An 18,264-nucleotide genomic window follows, 5' to 3' on the forward strand; every position below is an offset into this window, starting at 1 on the left:
TGTTCTTGGGAACAGCCTTAGTTTGCTCAAAGACAGGTCTATGGAGCGGACAACCATACTGCTGCACAAATTTAGCTGCTGGAACAGAGCTCAGGCTCTCTGATTCCTGCATTCAATCAGTAAAACCAGTGACAGAAGGATGGTAAATGGGTGAGTAAAGTTCTAAGTAACGTCTGCAGGGTTATTCCAATCACTATGAAAAAATAAACCAAAGTGATAAAATGCACACCATGTCCAAACTGGTAAGCAGGTGCCAGTTCAGCTTTCTGGATGTCAAGGAATGACATGGGAATGGATGGAAATCTCATCCCATTTTTATTCTGTAGGCTTTCAAATATTTTGCTGCTTGGTCACAAGTCCATTACAAGATCTTCTGAAGCACTGCTGAAGTTAAGTATTACTCTCTGGCAATAAAGGTGAGGAATATTCCTCTCCTTTCTGTTTTGACATCTTTAGCATAGATTATTCAGGGAATGAAAGGAAAGTGATTTCTCAGTCTTGGCCTGTAGATGGGGTGCGATGCACACTGACTGCCAAGTGAGTCAGCCTGGGGCAGGAGCCTGCTCCCTGAAACTGCTCTCCACAGAAATCATGAGTTAGGGACTATGTGGGAAATACTCAAAATTTATTTTCATTAGTCATTTATTCCCATTTGTCTCACTCATATCCTCAAGCCTACAAGGCAAAGTTATACATGAAACTGACTTTTTTTCTTTTCAGCTGTAAAAGTGATTCTTTTCACCCAAAGGACATCATTTTCCAGACGTATAAATGCTAGGAAAGATCATCTAAAAAAAAGATGGTACAAGTAAAAAGGGAAAATATCTCTTAGTGCCACTTTGAAAAGCACACATAAATACCCTGGCAAAAATTCTTCTGGCGTTAAGACTTCCCAAGCCTGTAAAGCAGGTGACCGTGTAACACTTAGCATAGCATATTTATCAAGAGGCAAATGAAAGACATATCTCCTGCTGCAAAATGCCTGACAATTTAAAAGGCCTGTCAATATGACTGTTGATTTTGAACTTTTGTCCAACTCAGAACTCCAACATATATGGGATCTCCCAAATGACATAATTACCTGGTACAAGTGTCCAATATCTCTTCTCAAGAGTGGAAATCAAGTGTTCCTTTTTGTAGGATGCAAGTGTCATCTTATCTCTTAAATGTTCATGCTGCTCTTTTACAGTAGGAAAGGGACAAGAAATGCACTTTGCATTTGAACATAATAGAGTGGGTTGTGATATTTCTGATGAAAATTTGCCAACCTAGCTTTGGTGGAATAGCTATCTCCCTGCATGCTCTCTTTGGAGATAAAGCAGATTTCTTCCAGGTCAAATCCTTTCCAAAAAGCCATGAGCATTAAGTTAAAAAAGGTACTTAGGCTCCTGCACAGAATATTGTCTTGAGGAATCATAAGATGAATTTTTCACTAAGAGAAATTCTTATCTGTTCTTGGAATTTATCTTGCAGAGTCAGCTTGTCCTTAGGACAGCTCTGTCTGCCCCCAAGGAAATTTCTGTATTTGAATAAAGCCCAGCTGCAGTGCTGGTGAGTCAGAGACCAATGGGAGAGCTCTGTCATTGCTAAGTTAATTCCTCTATAGTTCTATACATCAGTAATTACTGTTAATGATGTCAGCAAACCCTTTATTTATTTTTTTTTTTTTCCAGCTAGGAAGTCATCTCTTTTACATTACGCATGCTAGGGTACACAAAGCGATGGAAAGTCAATTTTCTAATTTAAATAACCTATGTTTGAGCACGACCAGAACACCTGAATTCACATACAATGAATCCATCACACAGTGCTGCCCAAAGACCTACTATCTAGCAGCTGAGTGCTGGAGATGAACTAATCCTTTAAATCCTCTGAGAAAAATTCCCAGGGTATGGTTTCTGCACTCAACAGTGTGCCCAATGGCAGCAACAGAGGAATGTACAAACAGCATTTTTGGACCAAAATGTCAGACTTGAGATGTCCCTGCTCTGTGGTGAGTCTCTTATCTGTGAAACACATCCTCTCCAGCCCTGAACAACGGCTAAGGTTCAATGACACAGAGGAAAGGCCACAGCAGAGGTGCCCTAATGTGCACTCTGACATGACATTATTCATAGTTGCACACCAGAACCTCCTGCTCCTCTGTGGTTTTTTAGGACAGTGAATACCACCACATGGCTTTGGGCTCTGTGTGCTACTAGACATGCTCCAGGCCATGCACATACAAGGACAGGCAATTTGGGCACCCTTGATGAATGTGAAAATGAACAGCAAGGTTTAAACTTGGTAAGTCAGGTATTCAATCCAATCCTAGATAAAAAGAGTCCAAATAATAATAATAATTAAAAAAAAATTAAGTCAGACATTTCGTTAATCACTGAAGGTACAGATATGCCAAAATCAAACACTAAATGCCAGCCAACAGTCCTGGAAAATACAAATACAACGAAGAATGTGATCAGACCCACTGTCATCAGTGGCTGGTCCCAAGCACAATTTAGTCAAGTTTGCTAGATAGCCCCATGACACCAAAAGAGAAAAACAGAATTATTTTTCAAAACAGGTCAGTCATAATAAAGGACACATAAAAGCTCAGGGATGTACATGCTGCATAATTCCAGATTAAGGAAAATATAGAAGAAAAAAATGAAATGTCTCAGAATTTTCAATTAAAATTTTACTTTTGTATTTCCAAGTGTGTTCTAAACCCACTTGTTAGCAAACAACTCTACCAGATTTAATAGGAAGCTCACAGTTTCCTGAATCACAGTGTTTTACAGAAAAATCCTAAATACAAGTGGGTGAAAAAGTTGAACACCTTAACACAGCTTACAATAATCAGGGACTTGCTCAGTCTCTCATTAACATTATACTGGATTGTCTGTGCACTTTGGAGAATGAGGACAAGGGAAAATATGATTCTGCTAGTGTTAAAGAAATTTGCCAACCTTTTATTTAAGAAGTTCCAATCACTCTATACATTACAGCACACACTTAACATTTAGGAAAGGACACACCTTTGAATAGAGAAGGGCTTTCTTTGTCTAAGGTGTATTAGAAGCAGTGTTAACAGAGACACAGTACTGCATGAATAAACTGAAGTCCCATTGAGTCCCACTCTGTTGCCAAAGACACCTGTCTCAGCCTTTACTCTTGTTTCCTCCTCGGGTGTCAATGCCCCTATGGTGGGCACACATAGAGCAGGAAAGCTGTGTGTGGTTTTTTCCCCTTTGCAGAGTAGAGGAAATTTATAAAAGCACGTATCATACCTTTCCAGTTATTATAGTATAATGCATAAAAATTAGTAAGAAATATTTATCATTGCAAGGCTTCCTTGCCTGTAAACTGTATTTATACATACCCCCTCCAAACAGACCCGGTGAAGGTTTTTTTGAACTGCTTCTGTAGATGCCAAGAGTTGAGGACATCAGAGAGCAGCCTTGCCAGAAACTGGGTATGTGCTGACAAAGCTGTCAAACACTGTGGACTGATGTTCAGTAATTACTCTCTGACTCCTCTATGCAAACCTACATGGACAGCATACATATTCACTACATGTTGCAGGTAAAACTTCTCCTCCTCAGCCTAGAGCTGTGTCTGGACCAGTGTATTTATACACTAAACACTCCCCACAGGTAAGTATCTTGATAATTTTTTTCTGTATCCCATTTTTCAGACACTGAGATCTCAAAACATAACATGGATCTTACTTCTTTTTCTTGCAATAGCTGCTCCTGGAAAAGCTTCCAGCGTCTCTGGCGATGGTTCTCCCATTTCTCCAGCTGAGGGATCCAATTCTCCTGCCATTCCTCTTTCAGAAGCTCACATTCTCTTACAGAGAGGCTGGTCACCACAGGCAGGGTCTGAAGAAATAGCTCTGTCACCAACTCTGCTAAAGCATGGGAAGCCTTAGAGTACAGCTCCTAACAGAGGGACAGAGAGAAACAGGTGACAAAGTGAACCCCCAGCCCTTTGGAGCTGTTTCCATGCAAGTTCCATGACTGATGCCAGTGAGGGAACAAAAACCACACTGGAAAGTCACATGGACACTGCAGTATTCCTGCAGGATGATGAGCTATTTTTGTGTGAGCTCTGCATGATCCTATGAGTCTAAAAAGCTTTACTGCCTAGCTGGGCTTGCTTTCATTGCACCCACTGTTAACCTTCTTCAAAACACATGTATTACTTTCTTGTTGGAACCCTGGTCACTGAGAATTCAAAAATAATTGATAAATCTCACTGAGATAAAACACAACACTTTCTTTACTTTAAAATATTGATAATATTCTTAAAACTCTTCTAAGGATTCCTGTTAAAAGAACAAGTCAGGTTCTTCTAGACACTACATTCTTTTAAATGCAGGTTTAATTACAATTTCTTAGATGATCAATATCTAGAACCTCCCAATAGAAACATAGGGATATTTATCTAGATGTCAAATATACTTGTCTGCAGCTCATAGACAACAAAAGTTCTAGTGGATTTTTTTTTTTTTTTTTGGAGGGGGGCATACACTGCTATTCCAATTGCTAGATATTGAATTATAAAATACAAAATACTAAAAAATAATAATTAAAAAACTCCACAAAAACCAAAAGAAAGTGTTAAAGTGCAAGGACAAGAAGTCAGAAATAAACACCAGAACTTAGGTTAAATGTGAAATATAGTTCTGTGCCCCCATAATGATACACTTGAGGTTCATGTAATGTTTCTACAGCACCTTTATCTGTTCAACATTTATGAATATCCTTTGAACGGATTGATTTCTCAAAAATATTTTAATATTTCTCATTTATTGAAAAATATACATGCTGTGCACTGAGTACTAAATCATTATTTTCCTCCTATGATCCCTCTAGGATGCTAATCACCATATTAATTAGCTGTTTCACAAACAATAAATAGCTTAACAGCTCTCTCCAGTAACCTCTTCTTATGGATAAAATTGAGTCACAACACTACAAAATACGTTCACTACACCTTTGAGATGAGCTGTCTCAGCTCTTTCCACTCTCTTACCAGTTTAAAGAAGGCAGGATTTTCTGAATCCAGCTCCCACTGTCTTTCTTTAATCTCAAAGTATTCTGAATTCTTGCAAATTGGACTATGGCTTTGAAAATAAGTACTGGGCATAAGTATGAGAATTAGTAGTCAAAGACCCAACATAATATCTAACTTCTGATAATACTTTTCCCATTTCTAGTGATTGCTCACAATCTAGACATGACAGTATCATTAAGGGAACATTTGCTACACAGGTGCATCCTGTGCTGAAGGATTACTGCCCTTACTCCTTAATTATTATAGTTACGAGTTCCTGTTACAAGAGGCAGGATTTACACCATCCTAATCATCTGTGTACATGTGGGCCTGGCTTAGCTTGGCAAAAACAATGCCAAATGGTTTGCCTGAACTCTCTCTTCTGCTGTTGTTCTAAAATCCAAGACTCCAAGTTCTCAGATTTAACATAAACTCGAAGACACTGCATTTCTAATCTACACATTGCACACAACATTTAACGAATAATGGCTCTATCTCTGTAAACCATCTCTCTCTTCTGAGCTTTACCAGCCTTTCAGGACACGTTAATTCTCCTGCCTTTACTGGGTGTTCAAAGATACAAGAATTTCTATTGGGTCTGAAGTGTTCAGGAGCCTAGAGGAGTCTGTGGTACTTCTACTACAGTAGATCAAAAGATCTCAGGCAGGGTGTTAAGGAATTCTATTCTTAAACAATGGCAGCTAAATCCCTTTTGAACACATTTTGCTGTGGAACTGATAGCATTTCCCTGGCATATTCACAGCTCTGTCTTATTATTTGCTATGAAATATTTTGCACAGAACAAAAATACGGTATTTTGTTCCCTGTTCTCAATGCCATTTTGTTCTGCCTGTACCCCCTGCACCTTCAAATTATACTGTATGCTTACCTTTGGCACTACCACAGTGGGGACAGTTACTGAAGAAAAATGTGATTAGTTCCTGTTCCCACAAAATTCCTTATCTGTATCATCTCATTAATGTGCTGATCACATGGACATCAGAGCCATGCAGTCCTTGCACGGCACACCCAAGAGGAGAGCATGCTGTACCCAGAGGCCATAGCACAGGAACAACACAGAGGCTGTGCTGTTTAATGCAGCACTTGAAAAAATATGGCAGAATGGCCTTCGAAAATTTGGGAGGGAAAATACTAAATCTACATTTAGGAAAGATTGGAGATGTGATTGAATTCTACCCAGTGAGTCAAGTTAACAAAATAGTCCAAAACTATTTGTACACTAAGGAATGCACTTGATTTCAAACTGCAAATAAAGCCTGTCTGTGAGCAGGATTGGCACGCTACATACTATAGAAGTTATTTTCCACAGTAAAGAAAAGGAAAGTCACTACTGCTTCCAGGATCTTATTTTTGGACTAGAGCCTCTACAAATATTTTTTACAAGCTTCCTGATATGCCATCTCTTGTTTTCAGAGTTTTGACTTCATGAAATTTATTCAGATTGATTCCATTAATAGAACAGCTGATTGCAGTATCGAATGAACCTGTTTGTAGTACCTGGCAGTCAATCTCAAAGCTTTTCAAAAAATCCCCAGAGAAATACATCAAGCATAAAGAAATACCACGGGGTATATAAATGGAAATAAAATGGGCTTAGATTAAAATGCTGAGTGCATCTGAATATTAAACAAGGCAGTAAATATATAATTTTGTGAAAAAACAGGGGAAATACAGAGTTTATCAGACTTCACTCAAAGAGCAAATATTAATTCTCCCCCTTAAACCTAAATTATTAAAAGGTTCCTACATATAGATGAGTGAATAGTGAAATTGTGAAGCAGGAAAACATTTAGAAAGGCCGGTTGTAGTTTATTTTACATGCCAGCCACTGAAAAGTATATATTATCTCAAGGAGGCAACTGCACAGCTATTTGTTAACTTGTGATAGAACATTTTATTAAAGGAATTGAAGTATCTGATCAAAGCTGTAGAACACTGTTGCATGTGCCTCCAGAAGCTCAGTGGTTAGGACGCTTGGTTAGGAGGTAAGAGATTCATCTCCCAACCCATATGGTATCTTACAGAGGATAGAGATTCAATACTCAGATCATACATCCCATAAACACATCAAAAATTCTGGGACACTGAACACATACACCACTGGCCAATAGAAGATATTTCACATACACTCAGAAGATAAACTCACTTGAAATGGGGAAAAGCTGATTGCATGTATTTATCCCTTCCATGTGAAGAATTCTGGAAAGTCAATTGGAAAATGAAAATCCTACCTGCGTTTAAGCATCCTAACGTTAATAAAGTACAGTGACATTGAAGTAATCCTTAGCACAAGTTAATAAAAAAGTCTCACTGCTTGATTTCCACACATTTAAAATGGAGGTTTATTGAAATTTCAGTCTTGCCCCCTCACTGGCTTCTGATTTATTCAGGAGGCAGTTTCAATCTTCTCTTTTGGTACTCCTTTTTTAGAAATATGCCTTTGTGGATAAGGTTTTGTCCTTCATGAGATCTAACTACTAGCCAGTTGTGAATCTGTATAGTGGTAAAATACATTTTCTTATCCAGTAAGGCAGAGGAAAACTTTAGAATGAAGGCTACCCCATCAGACATCTTGTATCAGCTTCGACTGAAGCGACCAAAACAAATCCAATAGTGCCCAAACCCAGAGTTAGAATGGACTCCCATGGTATGAGTTCACAGATTCAATCTATCAGATGATGCGGTATTTTTGGGGTAAGTCACAGGGCAAAAATTTCAAAAGTGAGCCTTTGAGGTGGAGGTCTCTTGATAGGGATTTCCACCTGAGACAAACTGAGTGATTCCCCTTAAAAAGATGCCAGATCTTGGTACCCAAAAATGCAGTCCAGCATCCCTAACCATATCTCATGTTAACAAAATTACAGAGGGAAGGTAATGAATAAGTTCCTGAGAATCTGTACTTTTTGTCAAAAATATTTTTTCCCTTTTTATTAACAAAGGAAAAAATCAAATACTTTTCCTCAAACTCACATTTATGTCTACCCATCCATAAAATGTCTACTGCCTTGCCCATTGATAACACTCAAGACTTAATAGCTTTTAGTCTAAATTCTTGTGCATTTCATTCCCACGTCAAGCTAAATGGAATAACATTCTGGTGAACTGCTATCAGCAAAGGGGAATTATAAAGGACAATAAATTGTGGTTTTATGTTTCTGAAAGAAAGGCAGGGGGAAAAGGCCTATCTTACCATGTACTATGTAATTCCTAGCTGTTAACTGATTTCCTTTGTGCAATCTGCATGTCTGTTTTCTTAATAATGAACTGTTATCCCCCAACCTCTTCAGTTCTCCTTTCCCTTCTGAAATACAAGTAGTTCACATAATAACAACAACAAAAACTGGTAGAATATTAAAGGTTGGAGACTCTTTGATATGTTAAACTTGAGACAGACTTGAGATAACCATTAATCTGTTCAAGAGAAACAGAACTGGATATACTGGGGCAGGGAGTGGACTGGGTGATATGTTATTGCTGCCATGTAATGGAAAATTATGGTAAAAACAGCATAAAATCCCTTGTATACAGGATAACTCTGCAGACTCTGTTCATGAAAATATTAGGCTGATCCATTCAATTAGCATTGCACAATTTTTCCTTCAGTTATGATATACTGTGATAATCAAAATCATTCACCCCCATTCTTCAACACACATTTCAAAAGTTATGGAGCCCATGTCTAGACGCAGACTATTCACCTACAGCACGCTATTTTAATCCACTAGTGTGGCTGATAAGTTCTATACTATCCTCCAAATATAACTCATTCATTCACTTCAGGCATCAACAGATTCCATTGACCTTGGTTAAATCATTTTAATTGATTTATTCATGTGTACACAAAACGAACCTACTCAATTGTTCTATGCAAACACAGCTTCCAGATAATTGAATTTTTGCATACTTATTCAACAATTTGGATAATTTTTCCATTTACTGTAGCAGTACAAACTTCCCTAGTGGTAGAGGGTTATATAAATCTATTTTGATTTGTTTAAAAAGTGAAAACTGAAAAAATGGAAAAGGCATAGAAATTTGATACGGATATAGAAGAACACTGTGAGAACAAGCTAAGGATCTTCCACAAGTGAATGGCACTTACAGGTTAGTGACACCTTTTCTTCTGTCCCCAGAATACTCACTGATTCCCTGTTCAGTCACTCTTCCTTATATTTTAACATCACCTTTTTCATTGAGATCATGTTTTGGCTTCTTCAATTGCAAAGCAAATGACTGAACAGTTCAGCTTCAGGGAGTGCAGATCTGGAGAGGCGACACCAAGCTCTCCAGTGTTTACAGAAGTGCCCAAACTAGCTGGTTCTACAACGGACTAGGGTCCATAGCCACTGGGGACATAGGTCTTGTAGCACAGAGCTGACTGCTGCCATGTGAGGCTTGTACCCAGCTTGTTAATGCCTGCTTGTTTAAGTCTACTTGAGCTACAGTCACACAACTGCAGTGTGGAGGATCTCAAATCCCTGTCATCTTCCCACTGCTACCTTGCCTTCCCCACTAGTAGCAGCAGCTCCTTCCTATGAGAAACCTGGAGCGACAATTTGAAGAGGCAAAGTCCTGCTGCCCAGGGAAAGACTTGTGCCTGTACACACTGCACTTCTGCTCTGATGAGTGATGGAGCAGAGAGAGAAGCAAAGGCGTTGTGTGTGAGATGCACCTCCTTCCTTTAACAGCAAGTCTACTTTTGCTTTTATGCCCTTGGTTATGGAACACGTGTAACCACTGCACTGTCCTCAGCTGTAGAAGTCAGAACAGCCCCATTTACCTTCAGGGGGCTATGTTCATTTGTATTACCTCTTATTTCTAGCTTACAAGGTATATTCAAAAGCAGCCTCCTCTCCTAAAGTAGTTCATAGGATCTGTATTTGGGGTTAACAGGAGAAAGTGCAGTTATTCATTATATTAAATATCAAGGCAAAAATGTTTTATTACAGAAAAAAAAAAAGTGGAAATTAAGATTTGTGGACCTTTATTTAACAGATGCCAGCTGGATCACAGTACGTGCAGTTTTTCATGTCTGGCAGTGTTTGGGTACAGCCACAGGAGAGCAGCTGTAATATGGAATATAATGGCCTAGAGCTGGGTGGACTGGCAGAGTCCAAGTTTGTGCAGCTCTCCTGGCAACCTGGCAATTCTAGAAAAACTTAATTCACCCAAACCAATGTTTAGTGGGAAAGAAAACTTAGCTTAGTACTGAAAGAAATAGGATTTTCAGTCTGGTCTTAGTGTTACTAAAGCAGAGTACACAATAAAGAAAAGCAATATATTTTCACAAATGAGGTGGAATTGTGTCGGATTAAAAAAAAAAAAATTGTTTAGTCTCCAGGAATGAATTGAGGAAGGAGATGGAGAGTTAGTAACTATGGATAATGAACAGAGCACAGTAATATAAGCAGCCATGTTGACTTTTCTTACATTACATAGCATTGTACGTTTAATCTACTCTGATTCACTGTTATATCCTTCCAAGCAAACTCTTCCCTTCTCCAAAGCAGTAATTTTTCTCAAATGGCCTGTTGCTTCCACTATTACATAAAACCATGGCAAAACTATCTGTTCTAAATAGAGTGGCTTTTTCTTTTTATCAAATGCATTTGAAAAAGTGCATGTGGACTTCAGCTAATTAAGATTGTACGGGTATATTATCCTTACGTTTCTTCAACATCCTGATCTGGTCATAATTAATCATGACAAGGATCCTGTTGAGTTGAAACTTATTAGTTCCAGCCTAATTAAAGGTCACTACTGACTATGGTTTTGAGCTTCACCAGATAGATCATGTTATCATATTTTTTCTGCATAGACAGAAAATAATTAAAGATGATGCAAAAGCATGAAGCACCTAGAATTTTCCAAATCAATAACAAAAAGCAGTGTAGAATATTACTTACAACAAAGATCTGAACCTATTTCAGGGAACTAACTAAAGCAAAAAAAAAAAAAAAAAAAATTTCTCAGTGAGAAATGAATGAAAAGACTGAATTTAGAGACGTAGTGAAGTTCACTTAGCATAGCATCATCCAGCAATGGTGCAGAAGAGATAATTTTGCCACATAAATGAAATCTCCCTCCTAGTAGTAATGACAGACATGTATGCTCTCAACACTACTACAACCTTGTCAGCCACCTGGGCAGCGTGATTTGGCAGACCATGTAGGCATTTTCTGACTAATATGAGGTTAGGAAACAGTGTTTTGGGAAGATAATGGAAAAGGCAAGCTAATATGGAAGACTGTCCTGCCTCCATCTTCTGCTTTGTCAGCCTAGCTTTCTGGAGCTGCAGTTCCTGGAGCTGATCTTTCCTACAATTCCCAATCTTCCCCAAGGCCTGACACTGCAGTGGGGTTAGGAAATCTTCAAAATTAATTTAGGAAATGACATTTATCACTAGAAGTGGCACCTTGTAGAGATCGGCGACAGCCTCTGTGCTTTCACAGTCATCCTCCTCCTCCAGATCCCACTGTGCTTGCCAGTGTTTCTTTATCAGCTCATGGTAAGCCTAAAAGAAACACAGTAGGTATATTTAAATAGCTGAAAAGATCTTAATAGTTTCTTGTGATCCTTCCCTCTTCCTCCTCGATGCTCTTACCATGTATCATTACAACAGTAATTGTTTACCTGGATCCTTGACTCAGAGGGAAATGAAACATGCCTTACCATCTTAATTTGAGCTTATCCAGTCTTGAGCATAAAATTCCTTAGCAATATGGGATTAAATAATATGTACATACTACTACAAAATATGTGAAATGATCTGATTTGAAGCCTACTTTCCAGTGTATGAATATCACTACATCACAGCCATTACTAAGAGGTGCAGAACAGCCATCTGACATCATCATGAGACACCTGAGTTACAGCAGTAGCACACTGTACAGGGCTTTTGCACTGGGGCTGGTCACCATGTCCCACGGTGGCTCCTAAAAGGCTGATCTATGACGTGGTTCTGACTTGGTCCTTGGCCACAGTTTTAAGAGGGATGTAATTTTCTTCTTCAAGTGAAGACTGTGACTGTGGACGTGTTGGCAGGCTCATGGAAGACTATATTTCACAGACAAAGACTATCTCAATCCACAGACTAATGAGTAGCATTACACATAAATATTCCATACTTTGATTTAATCTGCCAAGTGCTCCCTTTCACTCCCATGGTAAATATGGCTTTCTTCATTAGGTATGTCAATAGAGCTCTTCTAAAGAGGACCAAAATGCCCATAAACTCTTTATCATTCTTGTAGAGGTAGACTTGAAAGTTCACAAATCTCATGGAGTCATATTTTATGACCGAATTTGACAGGTTAACTGCTATAACTTGTATGTCCGCCATTGGTAGGCAGAGCCAGACTGGATTACTGTAACTGACACTTTATGGTTTGTGTTCTTCATTGATCATTCCTGTATTCTCTGCCAGTAAAGGACAAAATTAAAATGTTCCTTTTCCAACAGAAACAGAGATGAAGGAGAAAGAATGATACAGGAACTCTAACCTTTACTATACATCCTATTCTGTCTTATAAAAAAATTGGATCTGCAGCAACTCAGTTGTTACCACCCTATTTGTGTTCAGAACAATCCGATATGAAAGAAGTCTATTGCAAAATCATAATTGGCAACCACTTAAAATTCATCAGAAAGGTCAGTTACTGGCAAGGCTGCTACCATGGTGGTGTGAGTCCCTTGATGAGGTGAAGGAGGAAAGGCAGAGAAAAGTGTTTTTGATGGGTACAGTTCTGGGCTCAGGGTGAGGCTTTGGAATAAATTTCTCTACTGTTGGGCTGGCTGTGAAATTATGAAATGAACTTAAAATAGCTCCTCAGTGCCAAGCAGATTGTTGTCACAAAATAATTACTGGACTATTTAAGTCAAACCATGGGAGCTGCAGGTACAAATTTTTCTTATTCTTCGAAGAGTTTCTGCACTTACGACCCCATCTGTTCTGGGATGAAAGACTCTCCCACTGTGCAGCAGAAAGATTTACATTTCTGACTTTCATAATTTGTACACGGGCATTTCATAATCCTAAGACTCAGATGTCTTCTTTCCTACAGTGTGAAGTGCAAGTTGCCCCTCCCTGCTCAGCCTGTCAGAAAGCTGTTAAGAAGGCTTAGTTAAACTCTAGACTAATAATCTGCTCATAAGAATAGAACATCTCTTGCACAAAGCTGTGTGACTCTACCTTTGGAGGGAAGGGGTCTTAATGCAAAATTTTTAAGCTTTGTTCAATGAATCTGGGATATGTCCAAGAGTGTCCAATGATGTGTAAAAGGAAAATACATTCACAAGTGCACACCAGCTACAAAAATATGTGACAGAATTATTTATCTCAAGTTATGAAAAGCCAAAAATGTAAAAAGTGCTCTACTTGTTTTGAAGTGAGGTGTTGCCAGGCAGGTGTGCATACAGAAACAGTAACTGTATTACCCAATTCATACAATATAATTAAAGAATATGGCCCTGCAGTGCAAAATTGGAGCGTTAAGATCAATAAATCTTGATAGTTTGCTGCAGCTGGAATCTGGGTCTTCTCATACAATAATTTTATCTAAGTTATTAGATTTCATCAAGAGTTTAATGCTGCTGGATGGAACCACTTTCACCTTAAATTATTTCTTTTCATGAAAATTGAGGATTGATTTTTTTTTTTTTTAAATTCTTAATAACTTGGGTTTGCAGTTTTCAACAGTTACTCGAATTTTGCAGCTCTCAGCACTCACAGCTAAGAACTCTGATTTTGTATATTCATTTGGAACAATAATAACAGATCTCTATAGAAAATATGACAATGAAAACATTATACTGGCCATTGTATACCATATTAAATTATCAAATGCAAAGCTTCTCTAAGGCATCCTGCCAGAGATCATAATTAATTTTCCCTCTACTTCTCTGAAATTTGGTAAGTCTTTTGAGCCTCAGTAAGCCCATTCATAGAAAAGCAATTAGATCAGTGCAGACTGTTTTCTTCCACAATGCAGGCTGGATACTTTCCTCCAGATTATTTCCTGTCTTGAAGCAAACACATGATATCTAACTAAAAGATGTTTTCTACAAAATATGCAATTTTGCATTAACTCCATTGGCATTCTGTTCCAATGCAACAACACCAACACTGCAGGAAAAGCCATGGCAACACAGGCTCTGACCCTGTCCACCTGTGCTACTGCACATGATTCTCATGAGGACACGAAATTCCCAAATTTATGGAACTGGGAGAAATCTGAAATACATTTGGCCTTTTAAAAACTAATAGAATAGGGAAAATAAGCTTTTATTTGTTCACCTTGAGAAAATTATGAACATCTTCAGGATGAAAAGTTTTGCTAAGGAGACTCTCTTGTTCAGCTTCCTGTCTGCATTTGAACTCTTGCTTTTTCTTCGCACGGCACTCCAGCCGTTTCAAGATCAGCTCTTTACTTTGTTGCATGCATTCTGGAACATAAACCACAAACAATTAGGCACCGCAACTCCACAGGGAGAAAGCAGCATCTGCTACTGTCACACAACATAAGCTCACAGAAATCTGTTAGTGAGTGAAATAGACAAGTAATCACCATGCAGGATTTCAAATTTGCTTCTTACCCTGATGGCCTTTTTGGTTTTTGGACTGCTACCATCCTGCACCCTCCCTTTCACTGGTGCTGCTGTTTATGCAAAGGCAGTGTGTTAGTTCAAGAAACAGATTCCCTAATGCAGCACCCCAAACCTCTCCCTCCAGCTTCAGGAAGGTCGGTAAGTGGCTCATTACCTAATTGCAAATATGCAAATGCTGCTGCAAGGACAGAGGTAGTAACATATGGTGGGGAGAAGAGGTCTAAAGCAGTGCTAGTTCAGATTAGCTTGAACTGGCATGCAGCCATACATGCAGACTTCTAAAGTGACTCATCCAAGAACCTGCAGTAAAAGTTGTCAAGGTCCTTCCAGTTTTGTGCTAGTAATGTGAACCTTTTGGGACTAAGTTCCTCCCCACTTCATTCCCCCTGTAGCTCTGATTGATATATAAATTCATGAGTCTATTTGCATCCTGGGCTGCTGAGTGCAATTGGCGCTTTAAATGTTCTGTCAGTTCATGTTTCATTGCTTGTCCCCCTAAAAATTTTATTCATTTCCCCCAGTTGCCCTGCCTCAGAGCAGTACTTCACTTCTGACACAAGCAACTAAAGGGGAATGCAAAAGAACAGTCACCTGTGGCTGCTGTTCTGGCACTACATCAAGCTACTTTAACTACGAGAAATTATTTTGTAGAGAAACAAAAGGAGCCCAGTACTGCAGCACCAAGAATGCTATTTATTCGTCATGCTAATTTACTGTGCTTATCCACAGGCTGATGATGCACTGACAGAACACTTGAAAGTGCACCAAAAGTACAGGAAAGCCTGTAATGAAAATATCACTCAAATAAATATAGCAGTGTTTTACTTTTAAACACTATTGATTCTTTGCTACTTCCTTGTATTCTAGGAGCACAGTCTTGCTGGCTTTGTGCTCTGTTTGAGAATTATAGGTACAGTTTAACTTTTATATTTAGGAGCTCATAAGAAAGGTCAACATAAGACTCTATTGGAATAAATGCTGAACTCCAGATCATTTTTTTAAAGCGCTTTTCATTTCTATCTAAACCTGGGAGGTTGATAATGTTCTTCTGCACAGGATGTACCAACTATAATATACAGCTATATATAACTATAAACACCTACTTTGCATAAAATAAAGACCTCGACAGAGGTATTTTTGCTTTGGAACAAGTGAAAATTGACAAAAAGAAGGAAAAATCACCCAGAGACACCCATTTACGCTTAAAGAATGTTAGTAACTGAACCTATGCAAAAACGATGAACTAGGCATAGACAATTTTAGAAGCAAACATCCATGAAAGAAACTATATCACAATATACATTTGTGAATATCAGCAAACTGTTCACACAGCCAGATGTTCTGGAAGAGGATCAAGTCTGCAGCACTTTCCATGATGAAATAACTGGCTCAGGAGATGACAGGAGAGTGGTGGACACTGGCTATCTTGACTTGAGATAGCTTTTTGACACAGTCTCTGGACAGAGCCTCACAGAGAAGAGGATGGATGAGCAGACAGTGGAGATGGACTCACAACTCGCTCAACATCCACCTGGAAACCAGCACCTACTGGTGCACCCCAGGGGTCTGAGTGCAATCCTGCTCAGTAGCTTCATTAATAACCTGACTGATGGGGCAGAGTGCAAATTCAGCAAGTCTGCAGAGGTCACAAAAATGGGAGGAGTGGCTGATACACCACCATGCTTGTACTTCCATCCATAGGACACTTGGTGAGCTGGAGAAATGGGCTGATGCAAATCTCCTGAAGTTTAACAATGGGAGGTGCAAAGTGCTGCACCTGAGGAGGAACAACCCCAGGCACAAGCAGATGCTGGGGACTGCCCAGCTGGAAAGCCGCTCGGCAGGAAAGGACCTGGGAATTCTGGGGGACACCAGGCTGAACACAAACCAGCAGGTAGAGCGAGGGGATCCTTTCCCTCCATTCAGCTCTGGTTAGGCCACACCTGGAGTGCTGTGTCCTGTTCCGGACTCCACAGCCAAGTACAAGAGAGACATGGAGATATGGAAGAGAATTCAACAAAGGGCCACAAAGATGGTGAATGGACTGGAGCACGTCCATGAGAGAAAGCTGAGAGGCTATTCAGCCTGGAGAAGGCTCAGGGGGGATCTGAGCATGAATATAAACACCTGGAGAGTGGGTATAAAGAAGACAGAGCCATTCCTTTCTGTTGTGCCCAATGAAAGGTGCAGAGGCAGCTGCCAGAAATGGAGACACAGGAGGTTCCTTTTACCATGAGGATGACTGAGCACCGGAACAGGTGGCCCAGGTGGAGTCTCCATTCTTGGAGACAGAAGCTATCTGAACATGATCCTGGGCAACCAACAGTAGCTCAGCCTGCCTGAGCAGACAGGGTGGACCATACAACTTCCAGAAGTTCTTTCAACCTTAACCATTTTGTGATTCTGAGAATTTATGACTTTGAGATAAGGCACAAATTATCACCATTAAGTCCAAAGTGAGTGAGCAGCACTGCAGCAAAAACATACTGCAACAAGACTACATTAATTCTGACTATTCAGTTCACTGAACTCTAAACCTAATGCCATTTTGCTATGACAATTTTCTTTAAACGTGTCCAAAAGTAGCAGAAATGGTTCTGGCAATTTTGTTGAAGTTCTCATTATTTTCCTTCTGGCTAAACGTTTACTGTAATTTTCTGTGAGTGCTGATGGGAGGTACTGAGCCCTGAAACAACATCTATTAGAGAAGCTGGGGTTTTATTTATCAACATTGGGTATTAGGTAACTGTTGGGGTTTAAGTCTCCTGTAGAATTTTTTCCCCCCTCCCAAGTTGCTAGGAGACTAAGTGCTGAGTGCTTAACGCGGACAAAAGAACTGATAACTTAGTTTTGGGGGAGGGAAAAAAGCTCCCGGAGAGAGCGGAGGGTGGGGGGATCTCGCGGCTTTTTCTTTTCTTCTTCCGGGGGGGAGCACCGATCGGGCCACCGCTGGCTGCTGGAGTCCACGGTTAACGAAGGAGTCTGGTCCTGCGAATTCTACCATCTGTTGGAGTATCCAGGAATTCGGAGTTTCTTCGCTGTCCTGCTGGATTTTGGGTGAGACCGGGTCCCGCCGCTGCGGCTTCTCCGGCACTGCCACCTCTGCCTGCCGAGGACACCCCGTGCCTGCGGAGGACAGTCCACCGCGCCCGGCTTCCAGCCATCAGCGCCAGAGCTTCCACCGTTTGCCCTCGGGGTTCTTGGTTCTGTTCTACTATTGTTATAATTGCTGTTGTTTTTTTGTCTGTTCTGTTATATTTACTAGTAAAGGACTGTTATTCCTTTTCCCCATAGCTCTGACTGAAGAGTTTTATTTTTAATCTTCCAAATTATAATAACACGGAGGGAAGGATTCAAATTCCTCATTTCCTAGAGAGGCCTGCCTCTCCTTAGCAGACACCTGTCTTTTCAAAACCAAGACAGTAACATACAAAATGACACAGGGAGAACCTTAAATCAGTGGTTCAGTCAGCTTAGACTATTCTAATTGTGTACTTTTTAGGCAACATGAAGAGGTGTAAAAGGAAGAGGAAAAGACTTCATTTTAAAGGTATTTTAGCCTGATGTAATAAAAGAGAAATTTATAGGAGACTCATA

The 18,264-nt window shown here is 39.7% G+C and overlaps 1 protein-coding gene across 2 annotated transcripts in view; it reads right to left on the bottom strand.

Moving 5' to 3' along the window:
* EVC (EvC ciliary complex subunit 1) overlaps positions 1-18,264 on the bottom strand; it is a 49,547-nt gene that overhangs the window by 14,865 nt on the left and 16,418 nt on the right. For both annotated transcript variants that reach the window (XM_040065646.1, XM_040065645.2), the window contains exons 10-12: positions 14,357-14,505; positions 11,477-11,575; positions 3,711-3,923 (exon numbers count right to left, since the gene is read on the bottom strand). In XM_040065646.1, coding sequence (XP_039921580.1) covers positions 3,711-3,923; positions 11,477-11,575; positions 14,357-14,505 — 461 coding nt within the window. The remainder of the gene's footprint in view (positions 1-3,710; positions 3,924-11,476; positions 11,576-14,356; positions 14,506-18,264) is intronic.

This window comes from Hirundo rustica, chromosome 5, assembly GCF_015227805.2.
Source record: "Hirundo rustica isolate bHirRus1 chromosome 5, bHirRus1.pri.v3, whole genome shotgun sequence".
In the NCBI taxonomy this organism is placed as follows: Eukaryota; Metazoa; Chordata; class Aves; order Passeriformes; family Hirundinidae; genus Hirundo; species Hirundo rustica.